Consider the following 20,943-nt stretch of genomic DNA (forward strand, 5'->3'; position numbering starts at 1 on the left):
TGCATTTTGATGCCAAATCTCGTCCATCGCAAACGTTTTCGCCTCGTGCCGAAGACTCCGATTCACTCAGTCAACCCAATCCCTGGATGCAACCTGGCCCCGGCGCTGTCCGCACCGAGGCAGTGTTTAACTTTATTCTACTTTCCCATATTTCGGGCCAGGCACGCGGGAGGGTTTTCTAGAATAATCGGGCCCAAGGAAGACAGACCCGCAGCCTCGCTCGGCTTCTTTCTGTCAGGCTCAGGAGACATGCAAAGCAACAAAAAAAAAAAAAGACCCACGCCGAGGCTTGATTCTCTTCTCCTTCTGCTGGATGATGCTCGGCTCTGTCTGTTAAGCATCTGAAATCAGACGTTATGCCTTGCGGGCTCTGGTGATGCCAAGTGGAAATGAGAAGATTGAATCCATCACACCACGCCCAATTCGCTCAAGTGGCGGCATATACTGCGGACTGGCTACTGCTATGTATCTATTTTCCTTTGTTTTTGTTGCCATTTTCTTTTTGCCTTTGTGTGATCTCAGCCAGCCACCCCACCCATCAGGGTGAAGCGGAATTGGCAAATGCTTGGCCCCGTGTCGCCGGCAACTCGTCATGGCCGAACCCTTCTCCGCGATGCCCCATTACTCAACTGTGTCCGTGCCACCACGGAGGAGGCACAACACCAGCACTCCGTAGTGCAGCGCGGAGGTGTGTAATCGGAATATTCCATGTACTCGTAACAGCCCAGTGTCTGGATCTGGCGACCTCGGGAGCAGCAGCGGTCCGAACCCCGACCTCGAGTCCTGCCAAGACTTGGAGGAATCGTGATTGTCCTGCGCCGTCATGTTGCCCAGCAGACGCTGGCTTGGCGCTCCGCAAGCAGGCAGAGGGAAAACAACGGCGCAGAGACACAGGCCAGCCAAGACCAGCCGATACTCGTACACTGCCGCCGCTCATTCGTCCCTCGTCGTCTGGCCGTGCAAGGGTGCGCCGATCCGCCCAGACCTCAGCCAGGCATTTTGGCCCAATCACGATGCGGCTGGTCCACCCTCACCCTGCAGCTGCTAGCCGGGAAGCCGCCTGAGAGGCCATCAGAGACGCCTGGGCATGATTCCAGCGTGCGCTCAGCCAGTCTGGTCGTCAGACAGCAGCGTCATCAGCGCCAGAGCCCAGAACCAAGCCTGGTCGCTGGACGTGGGAGATGCCGGGTCCGAGGTTCACGCATCAGGCCTAGACGCGCCATGTAGACGGTACGCACGGCAAATGTGCCGGCGCCTCAGGTACCGACCAGGTATGCGGTACTCCCTGCCGCAGCCTCAGTGCCGCAAGGTCTGAGGACAAGGGGACCCGGGATGGACACTCGCCTTTAGCGCCAGGACGGGGGGTTCCACCAACCTAAATTGTATTTCGCGAGGCTTGCGCTTCCACGGCAAAAGCAAACTCCACGGCGAAAAAAGGCGAAAAAAGAAAAAAGGGGGGTGTGCCGGACCCCATAATTAATTCGTGGTGACGGAGTCCGAAGCGATAGTATTTCTGGCTCTTCATGTACACAGCATGCGCCTCGCTTGCGGCCAAGGCCAGAAACCTGCGCAAGGATTAAAACGTAAAGGAGCCGGGCTGGGAGGAAAAGGGTTAAGGGGAACGGCAGATCCAGGCGCTATTCTTATCCACCCTGCGACTAGCAACCTGAATCCCGACTGTAACAGCCTGCTATACTGCCTACGGAGTAGTACCTGGATGCACTACGACCTACCTATACCCATCTATGTATCACTGCATCCCACAGGCACACGCTGCCCACTACCTATAACGCAGCGCTGAGAAGCTCCACCAACTTTTGCGCTTCTCTCTTTCATCTCTTCCTCTTTGTCTCGTCTATTCTTCTCCCTCTCTCACAGCGTCTCATCCCTTATTCGCATTCGCACTCGCCTTCAGCACGAGACGATCGAATCGGAACTCAATCTCTCTCTCTCCCCCTCTCTCTCCCGTCGCCCACGATGCGGACCCGAAGCATCGTGGCCCTGGCCGCCATCGCCATCTTCTGGCTGGTCGTCCTCTTCCGCCGTCACATCCACGAGCTCGGCGAGATCGTCCTGACATACAGCACCTTTTACCCGCTGCTTCATAAGCACCCAGATATCCTGTATCGACACCCGGAGAACTCGTCGTCGCTTCTGCCCGAGCTCGAACCGCCTTCGTCAACACTCAGCCCAGTCGTCGTGCCCAAGATCATCCACCAGATCGCCCTGGGCAACGCCAGCGTCGCCAAATACCAGGCCGCCATCTCCAGCTGCACGTCGCTGCACCCCGACTGGAAGCACCAGCTCTGGACCGACGTCAACGCCACAGCCTTCATTGCCGAGTTCTATCCCGACATCCTGCCTCACTACACCGGCTACGCCCAGAACATCCAGCGCGCCAACATCCTGCGATATGCCCTGCTGCACCACTCGGGCGGCGTCTATGTCGACCTCGACGTAACCTGTCGCGTCCCCCTCGACTCCACGCCCATTGTGCGCCTCCCGTACGTCTCGCCCGGCGCCCACCCCGCGGGAGTCAACAATGCCTTCATTGCTACGCAGCCCGGCCATCCGTTCTTGTCGCAGCTTCTGGAGAATGTGCCCAGCCATGACCTGCACTGGGCCCTGCCAATGCGCATCCCCTACGTCGAGAACATGCTGAGCACCGGGTGCATGTTTTACTCCAACCAGTGGATGGCCTACGTTCGCGACGTGCTCAAGGGGCGCCAGAGCAGCCGGGTCTACATCCTGTCGGACGAGAATGGCGACATGGCGCCGCACATGCTCCGAGGCAAGGTCACGACGCCCATTTTCGTGCACGGCGGCGCAAGCAGCTGGCACGGCTGGGATGCCGCCCTGTTCCTGATGATTGGCGAGCACTACACCTTTTATCTGGGCCTTCTCTTTGTCGCCCTGACCGTCATCTTTGGCGCCGCCTATATCTGCACAACATCAAGGAGATCGTACCGCCGCAGATGTCGCCTGTTTGGCGGCGTGGCAGCAGCCCGCAACAGCTGGTCACCCACAAGACAACGAAAGCCCAGCATCAGCCAGTCCATGGTATAGAATCAAGCCGGCTTTGATGTCTTGTTGATTTTTGATTACTACTATTATTTTTCTTTAAACTTCATCGGGCGATTTCAACACCACTTCACATTACAAAATACGCTCCACAGCCGTCAAGCCGTATCTTACTCGCGATTCACTTATTAATTCTACGTTACCACCAGTAGTACCGTACGCTGCATACTTTTTTCTACTCAGCCGATGTTTTTTTTTTTTTTATTCTAGAAAGAGAAGGATACTCGCTTGTGTTTTATTGGTCTTTTTATCTTTCGCTTCCTCTTCTTTTCATCTTAGCTTAACCCATGGGCTACTTTACGACAAAAGGACGAGGCGGAACAACGCTGGCGATGATGTTCCAGTCGACTTTTTGGACGATTCTCTTTATTACACTTTTCCCCCCCAAACGGTTCCCTGGAGGGATCGACGATACGAAACGGATGGTACAGACAGAACGGCATATTGGCTTTGGCTATCAGCTCGGCGTCACGGGTCACAGGTGAAATCTATAGGGATTATGAAGCATTCTATCCTACAGGAGGAAGAGCGGGAGGAGAGGGAAAGCCCCGCATTGCAATTGGGGTATTGATAGAGAATATTACCGAGAATACCAAATGGGAGGCCCGCCTTTAGGGTTAATGATAATTACTTTGCTGTATCTACTACAGACTACTGCTTGCATCGCTCATGATCACCACCACCATCATAGTGCCAGTTGTCTCTGTCTATCCCTTTGGGCAACATACGGCATGCTATACAGTGCTATCAACAGTATTACTATTGGCAGCCCATCGTCCGCATCTGCTTACCCCGCGTCAGACTGACAGACTGCGGCTGTGGCTATGCCAGGCTCTGTGCGTGATATGCCATGCCTGCTCCTCAAGCTCACCCAACTCGAGTCATTTACGCTGCAGAAGCTGCATATCACAACCACAGCTAAACCATTACTGTATCTGCTAACTATCCTAACCAACTCCTACCAACCTGCAGGGCGTCGTCCACGATAGAGGCTCCACTCCAAGGCAGCCAAGTTCAGCGGACTGTTGTTGGCCCTGCTCTAATTACGTAGTGCATTGAAATCCGACAGCTGTTTCTTCTTCTTCGATTTCACTACTGTCAGTCGATTGGGAGCAGCCAAGACGATGCTAATAAAAAACTGTCTCCTACAGCTGATGAGTTTTGCTCCACCGTGACATGCACGCATGCATTAGGCCAGCTTTTTGTACAGCCCGGTCTCGTGCCATTCTTTTTTTTTTTTTTTCCTTTTGATTATCCAGGCTGTTTTGCGTGGAATATTATTCCACGTCAGTCGAGGAGAAGGAAAAAAAAAAAAAAAAAAAAAAACAGGGCTAATACGCAAGCTTGCCAAAGTAGGCAAAACAATGGCAAAGTACCGGCTACCTGGTGACGCCCGTATCTGCCATCGACGGCGTCATGGTTGCGATTGTCCGCGACCAACGGCGGATTTTGCTCCTTTTTGGTTGGCCATCCGTGCTGGGCAACTCTTTTTTTGCCCCCAAACAGCAAGTATACTTTCTTGGCTTGCGTCCGCTTAGGGGGGGCTGTGCCTGAGCTTGAATGAATTGAAAGAATGAGCTGCGCAAGACGCCACAGTTCATGGACGTGTTCTCTGTTGTAAGAAGCTTGATGAGTAAGAGTGTATTCGTAATGTGGCGGAGGACATAATGAGAGGGTTCTTGAGGGTGGCTTGGGATGGTGCCGAGCTGTGAGTTGGCGGGATTTGCCGGAGCGTACGGATACAACGATGGCTTCACGTCAGGCGATGAGATTGCACTGAGACAAGGTGACAGGGCTGCAACGGGAGCCAAGTGCCGTTGATTGCTCCGACGTGAGCAAGTTTATTTCGTGTATCATGTTGGCATTAGCTCTGTCATCTTTTGCGATGAGACTATCCCGATTAATTAATTATACTCTGAGCCTAAGACCAATATTGAAACACGCACAGTCAGCACCTAAACGATCCAAAACACGGTAGCCCTTTGGTCCATTGGAGCAAAAGCCCTATAGGTAGTATATGGCCGTGAATAGAATGCAGTCAAAAGAAGCATCAAGCATAATTGCCAGGCCTGCATCTTGTCAACTGACAGTTTCCAGTAAGCTCTCATGTGCATTGCAGCCGACAATCCCGGTGTGTAAACCATGGCTTTTCCATGGGCCAATGTGCACATTCTATTCAAGCACCGCCAATCAATCTGAAGGGCAGTATATTGAGCTGAAGAAATATTAAGATATCATATATACTATCTACATGGGTTTCAAGCAACAAAGGTATATAAAGACTGAGCGCTCAAGACGCAAATGCTTATAACAACCACCAGCCCGCTTCTATCGAAATTCTATCATGAACGCAGCGAATGACAAACCTGGGGATATCGCAATGATATTGACGAGCCAAAAAACATTAAACAACAACTACCACGGGACTTGAACCCCAAGATCCTTGGCCACCCGCATCGCAGAGATGACGCATCCCTCCAGCAGCACCATCCCGTCCCAGCACCAAGAGCCCACAACCCAGACATTATCCTTTCCATTCACCCATTCATTGCCAGAACCGGCCCCCTTCGTCTCCATCGCCTTCTGGACCATGCTCCTGCTCTCGGTGGTGCGCAACGTCCTGGTAAATCTCGACGTGTCCAGCGTGCCCTTTACTTCCGGCACATCTGCCGTAGGGCTCGTCCTGACGACCAGCCCCCCTGAAAGATAGTGCAGTGATTCGGTCTGGACAATGCTGTCGGAGAAGGTGGTCCTAAAGGCCATGATCTGAGCCTCGCCGCGGCGATACGAGCACTCTCCTGACGGAACGTGGGACTTCTCGTGGACCAGCGACACTTTTGTGTTTGGAGAGGCCAGGACTGTGCTTGTGACGGGCACGGTGGGAACAACACTGAGCAGCGGCTTGCACGGGTTGAAAATAGCGGCTGCAACGTTTGGCGACACAGCAAGCACCACACGGTCGAATACTTGCTCGGAAGAAGAAGAGCGCTTCTCACCCCCCTCCTGCATGCTCTCATAGCGCACACGCACGCCACCGCCGCCGTCAACCCGCTCAACCTTTGTGACTCGCGTCTGCAGCCTCACGTCCTGGATTCCCTCCGCCAGCGTCGCCTGCACCCTGTTGATCCCCCCCTTGGCAACATACGTCTTCCTCAGAAACGTGCCCTTCATGAAGCTGGTGACGTCGCTGGCCGGGAAGTCCAGCATCTCGGCGTGGGAGCAGCTGCAGATGATGCTCAGTATGGGAAGCAGGTAGTACAGCACGTAGCGCTGCGGCAGCCATATCCTGTCAAGATACTGGCGAAACGATTCGCAGCCTTTGCTGCTCTTGGCGGCGGAGTGCTTCACGTCCAGATACGTCTCCGGCTGGATCGTCCGCGGCGGGAGGAAGAAGCACGCCAGGAAGAACCAGGCATGGCAGACGGCCAGATAAAAGGTCAGCAAGACATTCTGCAGCGACGCCCGGAGCCAGAAATGCGGCGATATGAGCAGCAGCTCGTGCAGGCGCTTCCCATAGACAAAGTAGCTCCCGGGCATCGTCTCCGCGGCCTCGGCGACGGGGATCTGGGCCTGCGACGCGGCCGAGACCTTGGCAAAGACCCAGATGAGCTGGATGCGCTGGAAGGGAACGCCCAGATGGTCGTACATGCGGCAGAGGTTGGCGTAGTAGCCGCGGCAGAAGCTGCGCGGCGGGATGTCCACGCGCTCGAGCGAGCCGGTGGCGTCATTCTTGAGCGTCACGGATGCGGCATCGAGGGAGAATTTCGGAGCCTGGTGTTGTGGAAGGATACGCGTGTTAGTGTCAGAAGCTCCGAATCTCCGAATACAGAGCTGGGAGCCTCAGCAGAATCTCCGGGTGGTGTGAGTGAGTGAGTGAGAAATTACCTGTTCGAAGAGCGTCACGTCGTAGCGCTTCTGCTGGTCCTGATGCAGCAGATACGCTGTTGTGAGGCCAGCCAGGCCGGTGCCAATGATTGCAACACGGCTTCTGTCGCTGCGGCCGTCTGCTGGCCGGAGTTGATGCTGCATCTCTCGGTGGATGTTGGTATGAGTCTTGCTTATATCATTCACTCCTCCTTATTCAGCAGCCAAGACCCCGTGCGATAAGACGGCTCTTTTTAGTGGTCGCCCTATTATCGATGAATAGCAGCAAGAATATGATGGAATCCTTCAAAAATGAAAATCTGGAACCAGGGAAACGCCGTACAGCGCAGCACAAGCAACGCGTGCAACGCCTGATTTAATACATGCAGCGTCTGGAGATTTTAATGGCGCGATGCTGTACATGATCCGTGGAAAGAGGCTGCAACCCCTAGCAGATAGTCCCAACAAAGTCGCAAATCATCTGCTGTGATTGGACTGACTAGGGGGTTTCAGACCCCCCGACGGCCATTTTCTTACTGCACGAGCCGAGGATCAGAACCCTCCGATTTTTTTTTTTTTGGCATTTTTTTTTCTGTCTTTTTTTTTTAGAGAGTGGCCCTGGACTAGAACTAGAACTGGGAGGTAATTGGACTAGCACGTGTTAAAATCAAGATTAAATGAATCCCCCGTTTTGCCACCTTTGAATGCTGCGAAAGGGTGCTTATTTTGACAGCCATCAGTCAGGCTTGAATAACAGCAGCATTTGCTCCTTGTTGACTGACCTTGGCTGCGGGTGGCTTGCCCTCTAATCATCTAAAAGAGGCCACTACATGAGTGCAGCGTCAAGAGACAAATGCATGACGATTTACGCAGCACTAACATTTAGAACTGGCGTTTTGACGTCTTACAGCGCCTCAAGACTGCTAGCAAGTTTCGTTTCGTACCTGTAAGACAGCGGCTGAGACTCCGATGAGACGGGCGTTTTGGACCCCACCATCCGAAGACAGACAGCTTTCCGTGTGCGCTGCCGCCAGCCTCAGATCACTCTCATCGATCTTGATAATCTAGCAGCAATTTGACTGGGGTTGGGTCTTGTAGAGTTACAAAATTAGCCCAACTAACCCCAGTAAATGAAATGGCTGCTGGAGACTTCATCCTCGGCTTTCTAGCAGGATGCGCGGCCATCATCGTCGTGCTGGCCTTGGTGGCCTTTTCTTTCATCAGATCTGGTGACATCTATGGCCTCGGTCACTGGAAGCTGAATGCGAAGGCGCCGTTTCCATCCATGTGGATGAACTTGGGATACTGGCAAGTTTTGTGTTTCATAACATATAGCCATACACTAGAATTTCTCTCCATCTAATTCACATATTCTCACCACAGGACAAGAGATGACGGCACCCCTATCCAACACCTCGACGAGGCTGCGCGCAACATGCTCGCCAACATCTTGAAAGCCGCCGGCCTTGCATCCAACAACACCACCACCCAAAACGCAGTTGCCGTCCTCGACGTGGGCTTCGGATGCGGCGACCAGACCGTCGCCCTTGCAGAGCTCATCCAGGCCCCATCACGGCCGCACTTCCGCTACGTCGGACTAACTCTGAACGAGGTGCAGCAGCAAGCGGCGCAGCAGAGACTCGACGCCTCCCTGCTGGCAATGGACAAGAGCGCTGCTGACAATCTGTCGTTCAAGCTCTTCCAGGCAGATGCGGCAAAGCCCCAGTCCTGGAACAAGGCAATCCGCACCGCCGTCGACAGTCTATCAGACACGGCCTTCTCCGAGCGCTGGCTCCTGGGCCTGGACTGCCTCTACCACTTTTCGCCGTCCAGAAAGCCCATCTTCAAGCACGCGGCCCAGCACATGGACGCAAACGTCATGGCCTTTGACCTTGTGCTCAGCGACGACGCATCCGCATGGCAGACCCTGGCAGTCAGGCTGCTGGGCTTCGTCCTGCTCTGTCCGTGGCGGACCTTCTTGACAGAGGGCCAGTACCGCCAGCAGCTGGTCGAATGTGGCTACGACGACGGAGGGCACATTGAGATCAGGGATGTTTCGGACCATGTGTTTGCTGGCCTGGCGGGCTTTTTGCAGAGGCAGCACGCGGCGCTGAGTCCGTACGGGATATCGTTGACGGGGTATACCGCGGTTGGGAAGGTGTATAGCTGGCTGCACCGGACGAGAGTTTTGAAGGCTGCGATTGTTGTTGCGCGGAAGAAGAGCAAAAGCCAATAGAGCAGGGCAGTTGTGTACATATAGGGAAAAAAAAATAGACTTTGTTCTTTAAAATTAAGCGTAAGTTGGATGAAATGCCCCTTGTCAGATGCCAAGACGATGCAGCTCCACGTGTTGATGCCGGCATTCTTTGTAAAACTACAACTCTAGAATATTTACAGTCTGATTGTAAAATACTATTAAATCATCACTCTCGATTTAGCTCAAGTACGTTTGCGCTACATGGTAAAAAAAAAAAAAAAAAAAAAACGTAAATTTAAATTCACCTTAGTATCAAAATTACGAAATAGATTGCTGCTGTGCCGGATACACGTATAAATGCAATCAACACATCATCCAGCAGTCATTCCAACCAGACTTTGCCTCCACGATCCAAGTCAAAAAGACTCAACAATTAACATTTCAAAAACAAACAGTCGCATAAGCAATGACGATCCATTTTCAAGCATTAAACTCAGGAAATCCCCTTGACAAGAACCAAGAGACCGAATCGTATTCCGGCCCTGGGCTTCTCGGACTCCCGGACTCTCTGCTTTCCAAGCGGAGAGTTCGGACATCTCAAACTGTTTCCTCTTTTTGGGCGGAACCTCGGCTTATACCTGGTACAGCGAAGAAAACTGACAGCTCAGCGGCCAGTTTCACGTCTCCGAGAATGCGGCTTGAAGGAAATCTCTGCAATGCATCTGTCCGAGACCGAGGATGAGTCTTTTTAGGCTTAGACGGATGAAATTTCGTTGGCGAGAGAAAGAGATGGGCGTCAAATCACAGCCACGCACATCGCGGGTCAACCAGAAAAAGCTACGGCTGTGGGGTTGTTGTTCGCTCAAGGTTCGGATCCCCGCATACAGACCTGGTTCATGTTTACATTCCAGCTGAAAACTCCGTTTTGTTATCCTTCTTGAACGTCGTTGCTGCATCTCCCCTACAATATTCATCACCAATAGACCAACTACGAATAGAAAAGAACAAAGCGAAGCACAATCTTGGCACATTTAGTCTTTGGATTGTCTCTATTGGTATACTTTTTTTTTCATATACATCTAAAGCTCTAGCTCTATACGAATTCTTCAAATTTGGTTAACCAACTCTCAAGACTTTCTGCAGGGATGGCAGCCCTTGCGACTCGTCGTTCCACTGGGTCATCAGAGAACTCAGGGAACCGTATTCAAGTCATTTGAAAGAAGAGTCTACTCTTTTTTTTTTTTTTTTGCTGCAGTTCACAGACACGCACACACACACACACACACACAAACTTCTATCGTCTCTTTTATCCTTTTTCCACACCCAAAGCCGATTTTACTCAGGCTTGGGGATAACCAGAGGCTTGGTTCCCAGACCGTTGCGGTTACGGAAGAAAAGAACGCCCTTGCCGGCGCCCTCGGCATCCTTGCTGGGCTCAACCCACTGGCACATGCGAGCGCTGCGGTACATGGCGCGGATGAAGCCAATGGCGCCGTCCTTTGTGTCGGAGCGGTAGTGCTGGCCCATGATGGGACGGATGGCATCGGTGGCCTCGTCGGCGTTGTAGAAGGGAATGGTGGCCACATAGTGGTGCAGGACGTGGGTCTCGATGATGCCGTGCAGAAGCTGACGGCCGATGAAGCCCATCTCGCGATCGATGGTGGCAGCAGCGCCACGGACAAAGTTCCACTGCTCACCGGTGTAGTGGGGGAGAGTAGGGTCGGTGTGCTGGAGGAAGGTGATGGCAACTATAGGGGAGAGTTTCAAGGTCAGTATGAATCAGGACATGTCAAGTTTGTTTTGGAGAATTAGTAAAACTAACCGAGCCAGTGGTTGACCCAGAGGTACGGGATAAAGTACCAGATGGCCAGGTTGTACCATCCAAAGGTGGTGCCGAGGTAGTACAGAGCGGTGCCGGCGAGGATGAGGCCAATGTCGCTGTAGACGATGAGCATGGCATCGCGGTTCTCGTACAGCGGGCTGGAGGGGTTGAAGTGGTTGACGCCGCCGCCAGCGCCGTTGTGCTTGCCCTTGCCGCGGCCCTCACGCTGGCGCTCGTGGTAGTTGTGGCCGGTGACGTTGGTCAGCAGGTAGTTGGGCCATCCGACAAGCTGCTGCATGATCAACATGAAGAGCGTGTAGGCGGGAGCGTCCTCAGCCAGCTCGGACATCTCGTGGACCAACTTGCCGAGGCGGGTGGCCTGCTCCTCACGGGTGCGAGGCACAAAGACCATGTCACGCTCCATGTTGCCGGTGGCGGCGTGGTGCTTTCGGTGGGAGATTTGCCAGCTGAAGTAGGGCACCAGGAGGGCGGAGTGGAGGACCCAGCCGGTGAAGTCGTTGAGAGTCTTGTAGTCGGAGAAGGCGCCGTGGCCGCACTCGTGGGCAATGACCCAGAGGCCGGTGCCGAAGAGGCCCTGGAGAATGGTGTACAGGGCCCAGAGACCGGCACGGGCAGGCGTGGAGGGGACCAGCTCAGGGGTCACGTAGTTGTGGAAGACGTAGAAGGTGGTGGCCAGGCAGGCCATGTCGCGCAGGATGTAGTAGTAGCCCTTGAGCGCAGATCGCTGGAAGCAGTGCTTGGGGATGGCATCGCGGATGTCCTTGATGGTGAAGTCGGGCACCTTGAACTCGTTGCCGTAGGTGTCGATCAGGCGGCCAAAGTTCTCGGGCTTGGCGGCGTTGACGTCGACCGAGGACATGGACGAGAGCGAGGTTGACGACGCAGACGGTCTGGGCGAGTCCATGGGCGAGACGGCGGCAGAAGACTCGGTCGAGTCGGTGATGTTGCGCCGGAGCGAGGCCTTGACAGGCAGAGGCACGGCGGTGGAGGCCATGGCTGCGGCAGTCAAGCTGACTTGAGGAGGAGAGAAGAGGAGAGAAGAGAAGAGAAGCGGCTGATGAGAGAGGATGCTGTGGAGGAGAGGACAAGGAAAACAAAACAGACAAGGCTCAAAGAAGAAGGAGAAGAAGAAAGAAAAAAAAGAAAAACCAAGAGTGACACGAGCACAGCTCACTATCAGATAAGATAGGCGGCGTGTGGTTTATGGAGACCTCCAGCGAGAGAAGGGGGGAAGAAGCAGAGAGTGCCGGGACTGGGGCCGCCTTTCCTTTTGTCCTTTGCGTGAACGACAGAGCACGAGTCTGGAGTGGGATGGTCCCGTTTCAAAGAGGGTACAAGCGAGGAATGGAGGCGACACGAGAGCAGGAGGAAGAAAATCAGAAGAGGCCAGCCCGAGAGCTGCACACACGGCAGCCCAATCAACGGCGACAGGCCACTACGGGGAGGTACAAGCAGAGCAGCGCAGCATCGGTGCTCCCGCCATGTACACCGCATGTACACTCGCACACGCCGAGTTTGGCCCCCTTCCTGCTCGCGCTCTCCTGCTTGGGCTCCGGTAGTGGCAGATCCAGCCGGAGGTGCAGATGCGAGTTGAATTTTTTGTTGGGGGGCGTTTCCTCCCGCCCACCGTGGGGCCTCGCCTGTTTGGCTTCGCGGAGCGGCGGCGGCGGCGGCCAGAGGGACAGACAGACATTGACATGCAGGCAAAAGAAAAATAAATAAAAAAAAATATAAAAATTGGTACTTGTATTGGTTGGTGTCTTTATTGAATCTGTGTTTGTTTTACCCGCCCAATTGAGGGGAATTGCGGCATCCTGTTGAGTGTCCTCTGCGTGTCTCACTCCCATCAACAGTCAACTTACACCAGAGAAGAAAAAAAAAAAAATAAAAAAATAAAAATCAAGGGCTGCATTGCCAATTGGAGGCGAGCTTAACGCCAGATCTGGTTCCCCCCCTCATTAACTGGACCCTGGATGGACAGCCTGAACTGCCTACTCGGGCCAACTTACCCCTAGTGCCACTCTTTTTTTTTTCTAATTCCAATTTTTTGGCCAGGGCCTGCGATGCTATCAGAGCTGCCTACTAGTCTACAGATTGTACCTTGGCAGTACATACAGATACAGTGGTGTCGACACTGCAGTTATAGCAGCTGAATATTGGGCATTGGGCATTGCATGCTCCATGTACATCTGTTGATCCAGACCAAGCTTCATGAGCGTATCTTGGAAAAAAGGAAAAAACAAAAAAAAAATTCTACACACAGTGTCTCGTCCTACGCCACCGTCACATGTTAAAAAAAGAAAAAAAAAAAAAAAAAAAGAGACAGATGGCGGGATAGATAAGCCATCTCCGAATAGGCCTCTATCGCTCCCACGGCGGCGCACTAAGCTGACTCAAATTCCCTCGCAAAAGACATTTGACGGCGAAAATGCATCATCGACATCGCCATCATCCGTCACGGCGTCCAAAGTACAGGCAGCTACACCATAAATATATAGGTGTACAGTAGAGCCTCCTTCTTACGCCGCATTTGCATTCCATCCATGACTGGCCTGCATCTCTCTGTACGACCTCACAAGTCCTCGTGCTACCTTGGCAGCGCACACTACTGCTGCCTCACATCACCCGCACCGGAGTTACGACATGCATCCCATCAAGTCTCTCTTCCACAAACCAAAAGACACGTAGATGGTGCGGCGGGGAAAGAGAGACACGGCCGTGCCGGGGTGGCTGGCTGAACGAGCCTAAAATGCAATATATGGGCGATCTGCGCATGTACAAGTATGTAGACTATGTATGTACATGGGAGAGAGAGTGGGAGAGTCAGGAGAAACATGTGAAGCCGAGTTCTGCTGAGGCGCCCAGCAAAACATGCTTCAACCCAGGCTAGTGGGTGTTTGAGGCGAAGACGGAGCAGCACTACTACATACTACATACTTACTTGCCTGGATGGCACGGCATGTGCAGAGCTTAAAGGATTGATGCCCGTTGCAAGGTCGTATCTACGCCCGATGCATATGCAACCTAATAATACTTCCTGTACAGCATCCCGGTACATGTCATTTGTCTCCCATATGCTCCCTTGAGCCAAATTACATCCATCATTCGCTTGCACTCTTGCAAAACGCCTCAGGACATCAACCACCTTCAGCCTCGGGCCATGTGAATCTCACCTTTTACTCTCGCCCTTTTTTTTTTCTCCTCTTCTCCGCTCTCTCTCCCCCTCCCCTCCACAGTTCTGTTCTGTTGGAACCGCTAGCAACCGGTTGCTGATGCCATGATTTCTCCTGATGCCTCTGTGATTTCTCGGAATCTCGCACAGCCGTGTCATGTCACGCAAGAAATTAGCATCATCAGGCCACGCGAGACCAACAAAATTTGAAGAGGTAAATGACTTTCTAGAGAGACATGCAGAGTATGTACGGAGTATGTACATGTATGTATGTTCCTTACCGCTTGGGTGGTAGAGACACTGCAGGTGGCGAGATGGTGCTGACGGGTTGTATGGATATACACGTCTCAGCTTGGATAGGCATGTACTGTAAGGTATCAGCTCTATGCCAAGGTAACCTACCACCAAATAGCTGTACATGTAGTGACTGAAGACTTCTTCTCTCCACTCGTCACTTGAGTACCTTAGTACCCAGGTACTTTACCTGTGGAGATGATATGTGCGATTGACTTTTCCATCTCTTCGAGAATATCAATGTGCAGTAACATAGCACAGCAACAAAAAACAACTTGAAATATCATTATAACCAACAATGCAAAACAATCTTTCACACAAAGAGATGCTACAACTGCTACTGCGGCACCACACGCAGTAAGAGTACCTACAGTACACATCTCTGTGGTACAAAAGGTAACACCTCTCAATTGTCCCTCCCCCACATCTGTTGGGATTTTTGTTGAGGCCAGGGTTCTCGTTTTTTTTTTCTCTCTTTTTCTCCCTTTGCCCCGTCGATCTGGCGTGGGGCCGATGCGCCGCAAAAAACCCACGTGTTTGGATGCCGCAGGCTTAGTAATGAAGCCGGCCTTGATTGGCTTCAAACAAGTCCTGCTCCACACGGAGAATATCCAAACTGATAAGACAAGAGTCGAGATTTTTTTGATTTTTTTTGGTCCCCCCCGCAAGTAGCTGGCATTGCCGAACTGCTGGAGCAGCTGCTAGTTTTTGCTTTGTGTAGCCCTAGATGCATCAGGTGTTCTTGATTGGGCTCTCGGATGTCACATCGTACGTTTGCCGCCCAACAGTCCTGCTTGACGGGCGCCTGGCTACTGTAACGTTTGCCGAGAAGGGGAATATGTCCACTTTGGTTGTTGACAGCCCCCCTGGCTTGTTTATTCGGATATCATGTATTAATAGGATCATGACAAGAGGCTAAAAGTAGAAATGGCTTCTTAGTAGGATCAATATCAAATATAGCCTTTCCCTCATTGGGTATTTGGAGAACAAAAGCAGCTGGCATCGACGCTGCTCTATGAGCAAAACGGCTTAGCGTTTGCTGCCAATGCAAGCTACTCTCCAGACTTGTCAACATCATACTACATACTATCACATACAACTATCGAAGTGATACAAGTCAAATTCAATCTACTACTATTTCATACTAATGCTGCTCAATTGGATGCCATCCCTCTATCACAAACATCATCTAAACCTATGATAGTCATTACTAGAACTTGCAAACAAACACCATACACCATGCCGAGTAGAAAAGAAGAAGAAGCAAACCACATATACCCTCTAAACAGACACTTGCATGACTCCATATCAAATGCTCCCATGAAACTCACAGATTGCAATCCCGGATAACAAACACACCCAGTTCTCAGCAAGTCACCACGACACCATCCTCCCCTCACTCTCCACTACCAGCTGCAACCTCTGCGGCATCACATCCACCCACATATCAATCTTGTCCTGCCCAACCCCCGCCCACGCCTCCCTCGCCGCCCTTCGCAGCGTCTCGTCCTCCCAGTCCGTCAGCAGCTCCGTCGTCCACTGCTTGTTCGCCGGCCACAGCAGCGAGTCCAGCGGGCTCAGGTCCGGGCTCTCGCCGCAGCTAAAGGTGCACCGCAGGCCGTGCGTGTCCTTCCACTGCTGCGCGAGGTTGATCTTGCTGGCGCTGCCGTGGGCGAAGACGTCGGCGTCTTCTTCCAGGATGAAGGACTGGGGGCCTGCGGATGTGAGCCACGGCTTGACGACTTTGTCGAGCACCTTGTCGCAGTAGTCTGGCATGGACATGTTGCCGCTGTTCTTGGGGTTGGTGGACGTGTCGTAAAAGACGAGCTCGCTTTTGAAGCCGTATCCGACGGCCACCCAAGCGTGCAAACGCCGGATATCCCGTGGCCAGTCCAAGCCAGGCTGTTGTTCGCAGGAGCTGCACAGCCTCTCGCCCGACCTTGGGGTAAGACGCATCTTGCCGTCAAGCCCAAAGCCAAAGTGCAGCTCTCCGCTGAATCGCATGCGCCGCCAGTCTTCCACCAGAGGATATGCCATCAACGTCTTCCTGGCGTAATCACAACGCTTCTCCCGATGCCTCTTGTGCGTGTGAGTTCGTCCACACGCAAGACATCGCCGATACGCCAACGTTCCCAACGTTCGATGCAGCGTTCTCCGGTTGCAGTTCATCTCCAAGCCAGCTGCCTTGGCCAACCCATTCCAGTTCAGGCTCACATCTTCAAATTTTTCATCCCACAGGATCTCCTCCATCTTCTTCTGGTCCGAGTCCGAGACCTTGCTTGGTCGTCCTCGCGTCTCTCCCCATTCGGGATCTTCACGCTTAGGCGTCGGCGACGAATTCAGAGCGGCATATCCCTGAGACCGAGACAGCTCAAAGTGACGGAAAATGGCAGATTTGTTTACCGGCAGCCCCTGGGATTCGAGATATGAAATGGTGCCGCGCACCATGGCTTTTGCCGGAGTGTCGCCATGTTTATACCCAGACGGCATATCAACGAGGGCAGCAGCATCCAATGGCACAACACAAAACAAAAAGGTGAGACTTGGGATATAACAAACAGGGGTTTTCTCGCAGCGCTTGATCGCTTGATGGAACAGATGGAGGAAGCAAGAAAAGACGAGGCAGATTGCCGCAGATCCGGTGTGTTGGGCTATTTTTGTCCGGCAGCTTTGATGACGCCAGTGTATCGCGTTAAATGGGGTATTGACGTAAATATTGCCCACACACAACATGCACGTGATCAATTTCGTCACTTCAACCCCCAGATTATGTCTTCATATATCCATGTTCGTGACGCATAAAAAATGAGCATACGCGGATACTGTCCGTTTATACATGCTTCATCATTTATGAGTTGTCAACCAATGCAGCAATTGTCGCCATCTCATACTCTCATACGGGTGGGTACATAGAATGCTTTCACTGTAAACGGACCGAACCAACAAGGAGAAACGTTGGGATATAAAAGCCATTCAATTTTGTCTGCTTGTCGAAAGCAAGCTGAATAGACACTATATAATAATCTTTAGGATTAAGATTGGCTAGCTCCAGTCATGCCCATATGTTAAAATCCCTTGCTTGCTCAAAAAAGCTTCAATGAAAATTTCACGCCAGTTTTTAAAGAAAAAAAAAAGATTAAACAAAAAAGATGAAAGGAAAACGTGCTCAACATTGCTCAACCAAGGGTCTGAGATGTGTGTGTGTTTGTGTATGTGTGTGTGTGTGTGTGAGTGAGAGAGTGTGTAACCTGACCAACGCCCGAGCTCACATAACCAACCCTTATTGTCTCCATGTCTATATGTCTTGATATACATTACCACCAGGATTCAGACCAAAATGTCATGGGCATCAATATGTCTGAGAGGGGAGGTGAGGCCCCTAGATATCGTCTTGATATGCAAAAGAAAAGTAAAAAAAAAATTGTACAGGGAAATCAAGGCTCACTGCTTTGCCATGTCTTGATAAAAGAAGAAAGAATTTAGCAATCGGTTAGTGTTTCCCTGCATCGCGGACACTCTGCATGAATCGATCTTCAGCGCCAACTTCGCTCACTGCTCGTGCTGATGAGGCGCCTGCACTGGTCCGTAGCATGACAGCCTTGACCTCTTCAGCAGTCTTGCTCACAAGCAAATCTACCTCTCGGCTAAGGATAATGGCAACGGCCGCTCGTACCAGTAACGTATCGCCTTCGAAGACGTATACATCCCAGAGCCTTGCTGCTTCGTCAATGGCCAGATGCCCTGTAAATAGGCTAGTGAAGATGTTTGCGAGATAGTGGTCAAGCTGGACGCCGGGGACCGTCTTGGTCAAGTGATGATACAAGGAATCCGACTTGGTCTTGAGCGATTCGAGCACCAAGTTGTATGCGGATGCCTGCGCGCCGCGATCAAAAGTATAAAATGACAATGGTAGAGGGCGGTTAAGTACATTTGCGAGGGCAATAAAGGTTGTTTCGGGGTTCGGTAGATTAAGTAAAAGCAGGGCGGCTATAGTCTATTTGATCATGCCCAAGTTAGTGAAATCACCCGAGAGCGAGAAAGCAGAGAGATGTATTTACTCACATTACACCCTGACACATAGCCAATGTCGTTCCTGTACATGGCATAGGCTCTCAGCACATCTACCAGGCCCTGGTGAAGTGGACCAGTCACTTCAAAGATGCGCAGATCCCTCCACGTCTTCTCAGCAACGTCTTTGCGAATCTGTTCAAACCACTTGACGCGCCTCAGATCTTCGGCATCTCCCCTATCTGTTTTGACTCTCTTCTCCAGCTCGTCTGACCGGGCCAGTGCTGCTTTGAAAGATGCCTCTGTGAGACCAAGCTCGTTTCCAATTGCTTTGGCCCATACAGCTCGCCGGCTGCGGGGCGCCACTCCCTTCCACCACAACTCTCTCGTCTTCTTCTCGCGAATAGCCTGGTTCCATCGTGGAAGGATATCGTCCTCCCAGATGTGCATGGCCTTGTCCGCGTTGGTGTCCTTGGCGTTTGCCTTGCTCTTTCGCGCTGCTTCACGGCGCTCCTCTGCCTTGACACTGGCAAGCATCAGCTTCTGATATTCGCGTAAATGACGGCGTTCTTCGGCGGGATCCTTGGGAGGCAGCCACGACGGTCGAGTGCGGCTGAGAACGGCTTCCTTCTCCTTGGAAATAGGGAGCGGGTCAATCATGATGTTGGAGCGACGCAGTGGCGGCAGCTCAGCGAAAGAAGACTTGACGCGCCCCTTTTTCTTGTCGTGGACACCATCAATTTTAACAGACTGATTCGGATCCCAAGTATTGGGCCGTACAACGGCGCCATGTCGCTTGGCTTCGATTTCGTGCTGCTCGTCGGCGTGCTCCTCGAGTTTCTCGGTAAGAGCTTTTGCTTCGGCACTCAATTCTGAAAGCGCAATGTTCCAGGTCTGGGCTTTGCCTCTGAGAGGGCTGGGAGGCTGCCTTGGCGACCGTAGTGAGCCTTGTGCCTGGGCGACAGGAGGCGTGCCGGCGCCGACGCTGCGAACTCGGGGGCTCTTTTGTCGGCGGTTGGGAGAGGGCGAAGGAGATTTTATAGATGAAGGCCGGCTCACGGGTCGTTCATGTTGTGGGCGTGGGGAAATGGGAACATTATCGAGGAAAAGACCGTCAGGGATGTCGTCATCGTCTTCGTCGTCGTCGCATTCTTGCTCTAGCTCCGAGATAGATTTGCGGTCTCGGCTCACTTGCCAGCTGCCTCGACGCGGCCGGCCAGGCAGACTCGGATCTCGAGGATTGAGCGCAATGCCCGGACTGGAGCTGCGATGACGGCGAGACTGCGGGACAGACGAGGTGGAATATCCCTTGGTCAGAGTTGCGATTGGTCGTGGGTCAGACAGAGTTGGGAAGTTTGGGCTTCGCGGGTTTGAGCCTTGAGAAGCGCCGTTGAGGTTGGTAAAAGATCGCTTCGGGTGCGGCGCTCGTTTGGCCGAGGCGAGATCTCGAGGCTGCCGAACGGGTTGTGGCGCAGCCTTTGGGGTGACACGGTCATCCAGGCCAATGTCTTCGAAATGGCCGACGTCTGCGAGGACGCTGCCGTCGTCGCTGTTTAACGAATGGAAGGAAGACGACTTGGAGCTCTTGGACGCCGTCATGCCGGGAGGTGAATCTGGGCTCATGCGGCCGTGGATCGCGGCGTGGTTGACGGCGGTGTCGAGGCCGCCGTTGATGATGCCAATTCCGACGCCATGGTCACGAAACATCGTAGCATCCGCAGGGCAACCAGCTGCCCCGAGTCGTCGCGTTTATAGAGGAAAGCAAAGGTCGGAAAGGGATAATGGGATCGTCTGTTGTTTACCGCGTGCAGCGCAGCAGGGTTGAGCCTCTTTGGCTGGCGCAATTCGCCCAGACAAGGTGTCTCGAGGTCTGAAACAACCACGCTCTAATATGCTCGGAACGGTTTGAGGGGGCGTTTGTGTAGTGGGAAACCACTGTGAGAGTGAGTTTGCGCAAGCAAAGTGAAAAAGAAGGAGAGGACGGAAATGAAATGGAATGGAATGGAATGAGAATGAGAATGAAGGAGAAGAAAAAGAGCGATAAAGGATAAGCAAAGCGACTGAGTTTATTATAACGAGTGTGTGCAAACAAGCAAGCAATGAGAAGAAGAGGACGAGAAGAGGACGATGCAGAGAATTGCAGAGGATTTGGAGGGAAGAGATGACGGAAAAGCCAAGGAGGCGCCTAAATCGAAGCTCCAAACCAGGAGGGGCCTCTCGGTACTTGCGCAGGTGCTCAAGCTGCTACGCTGGTGCTGGTACAGGGTACTGCGGGAGTGGGCAGGCATTGGGTACCGGGTACCTGTGCACCCAGCAAGCAGCCATGCCCTCATGGGTTAATTCACCTACTAAGGCTCCTGCTCCGTGCCTTGATTTCTGGGCGCTGGTGCTGAAGCTTTGCTCTGCTTTGCTTTGCTACAGGGCAGAGCTGCAAGGCGCTCCGGGCGGTGCATGCGCTGTGGACTGGCCTGGCTGCTGCATGGC

The 20,943-nt window shown here is 52.7% G+C and overlaps 6 protein-coding genes across 8 annotated transcripts; 3 read left to right on the top strand and 3 right to left on the bottom strand.

Moving 5' to 3' along the window:
- Nucleotides 1-1,977: 1,977 nt before the first annotated feature.
- TrAFT101_008083 (uncharacterized protein) lies at nt 1,978-3,066 on the top strand (the record flags this gene model as incomplete). Its single annotated transcript, XM_024900536.2, has 1 exon — nt 1,978-3,066. The coding sequence occupies one exon, from the start codon at nt 1,978-1,980 to the stop codon at nt 3,064-3,066; it is 1,089 nt and encodes a 362-aa protein (XP_024758800.1).
- Nucleotides 3,067-4,384: 1,318 nt separating this feature from the next.
- On the bottom strand, nt 4,385-7,634 carry TrAFT101_008084 (uncharacterized protein). 2 transcript variants are annotated; one of them, XM_024908365.2, is made up of 2 exons: nt 6,967-7,634; nt 4,385-6,852 (listed from the first exon to the last, which is right to left on the bottom strand). In XM_024908365.2, exons 1-2 carry the CDS (start codon nt 7,108-7,110, stop codon nt 5,497-5,499), a joined length of 1,500 nt encoding a protein of 499 aa, XP_024758798.1. In that variant the 5' UTR covers nt 7,111-7,634; the 3' UTR covers nt 4,385-5,496. The 2 variants fall into 2 exon arrangements, with proteins under 2 accessions (XP_024758798.1, XP_065984348.1); XM_066128231.1 differs by having other exon boundaries at nt 5,247-7,312.
- An 81-nt stretch (nt 7,635-7,715) lies between these two features.
- TrAFT101_008085 (uncharacterized protein) lies at nt 7,716-9,306 on the top strand. 2 transcript variants are annotated; one of them, XM_024908364.2, is made up of 2 exons: nt 7,716-8,253; nt 8,329-9,306. In XM_024908364.2, the coding sequence occupies exons 1-2, from the start codon at nt 8,081-8,083 to the stop codon at nt 9,179-9,181; spliced, it is 1,026 nt and encodes a 341-aa protein (XP_024758797.1). In that variant the 5' UTR covers nt 7,716-8,080; the 3' UTR covers nt 9,182-9,306. The 2 variants fall into 2 exon arrangements, with proteins under 2 accessions (XP_024758797.1, XP_065984349.1); XM_066128232.1 differs by having other exon boundaries at nt 7,718-9,306.
- An 860-nt stretch (nt 9,307-10,166) lies between these two features.
- Nucleotides 10,167-12,655, bottom strand: FAH12 (Oleate hydroxylase fah12). Its single transcript, XM_024900581.2, has 2 exons — nt 10,965-12,655; nt 10,167-10,890 (listed from the first exon to the last, which is right to left on the bottom strand). Exons 1-2 carry the CDS (start codon nt 11,977-11,979, stop codon nt 10,478-10,480), a joined length of 1,428 nt encoding a protein of 475 aa, XP_024758796.1. The 5' UTR covers nt 11,980-12,655; the 3' UTR covers nt 10,167-10,477.
- TrAFT101_008087 (uncharacterized protein) lies at nt 12,330-13,475 on the top strand (the record flags this gene model as incomplete). The annotated part of the gene is made up of 2 exons (XM_066128233.1): nt 12,330-12,479; nt 13,398-13,475. The coding sequence occupies 2 exons, from the start codon at nt 12,330-12,332 to the stop codon at nt 13,473-13,475; spliced, it is 228 nt and encodes a 75-aa protein (XP_065984350.1).
- Nucleotides 13,476-17,404: 3,929 nt separating this feature from the next.
- TrAFT101_008088 (uncharacterized protein) lies at nt 17,405-20,578 on the bottom strand. The gene is made up of 2 exons (XM_024900449.2): nt 18,514-20,578; nt 17,405-18,445 (listed from the first exon to the last, which is right to left on the bottom strand). The coding sequence occupies exons 1-2, from the start codon at nt 20,164-20,166 to the stop codon at nt 17,942-17,944; spliced, it is 2,157 nt and encodes a 718-aa protein (XP_024758792.1). The 5' UTR covers nt 20,167-20,578; the 3' UTR covers nt 17,405-17,941.
- Between the last annotated feature and the right edge of the window lie 365 nt (nt 20,579-20,943).

This window comes from Trichoderma asperellum, chromosome 4, assembly GCF_020647865.1.
Source record: "Trichoderma asperellum chromosome 4, complete sequence".
In the NCBI taxonomy this organism is placed as follows: Eukaryota; Fungi; Ascomycota; class Sordariomycetes; order Hypocreales; family Hypocreaceae; genus Trichoderma; species Trichoderma asperellum.

Bases quoted from the DNA above. Each gene is read 5' to 3' on its own strand.
- TrAFT101_008084 (XM_024908365.2), bottom strand. From the start codon at position 7,110: ATGCAGCATCAACTCCGGCCAGCAGACGGCCGCAGCGACAGAAGCCGT. The intron at 6,853-6,966 runs GTAATTTCTCAC...CCACAACACCAG, and splicing joins ACGTGACGCTCTTCGAACAG to GCTCCGAAATTCTCCCTCGA.
- TrAFT101_008085 (XM_024908364.2), top strand. From the start codon at position 8,081: ATGGCTGCTGGAGACTTCATCCTCGGCTTTCTAGCAGGATGCGCGGCC. The intron at 8,254-8,328 runs GCAAGTTTTGTG...TTCTCACCACAG, and splicing joins TGGATGAACTTGGGATACTG to GACAAGAGATGACGGCACCC.
- FAH12 (XM_024900581.2), bottom strand. From the start codon at position 11,979: ATGGCCTCCACCGCCGTGCCTCTGCCTGTCAAGGCCTCGCTCCGGCGC. The intron at 10,891-10,964 runs GTTAGTTTTACT...TCTCCCCTATAG, and splicing joins CTGGGTCAACCACTGGCTCG to TTGCCATCACCTTCCTCCAG.
- TrAFT101_008088 (XM_024900449.2), bottom strand. From the start codon at position 20,166: ATGTTTCGTGACCATGGCGTCGGAATTGGCATCATCAACGGCGGCCTC. The intron at 18,446-18,513 runs GTGAGTAAATAC...ATGATCAAATAG, and splicing joins GCTATGTGTCAGGGTGTAAT to ACTATAGCCGCCCTGCTTTT.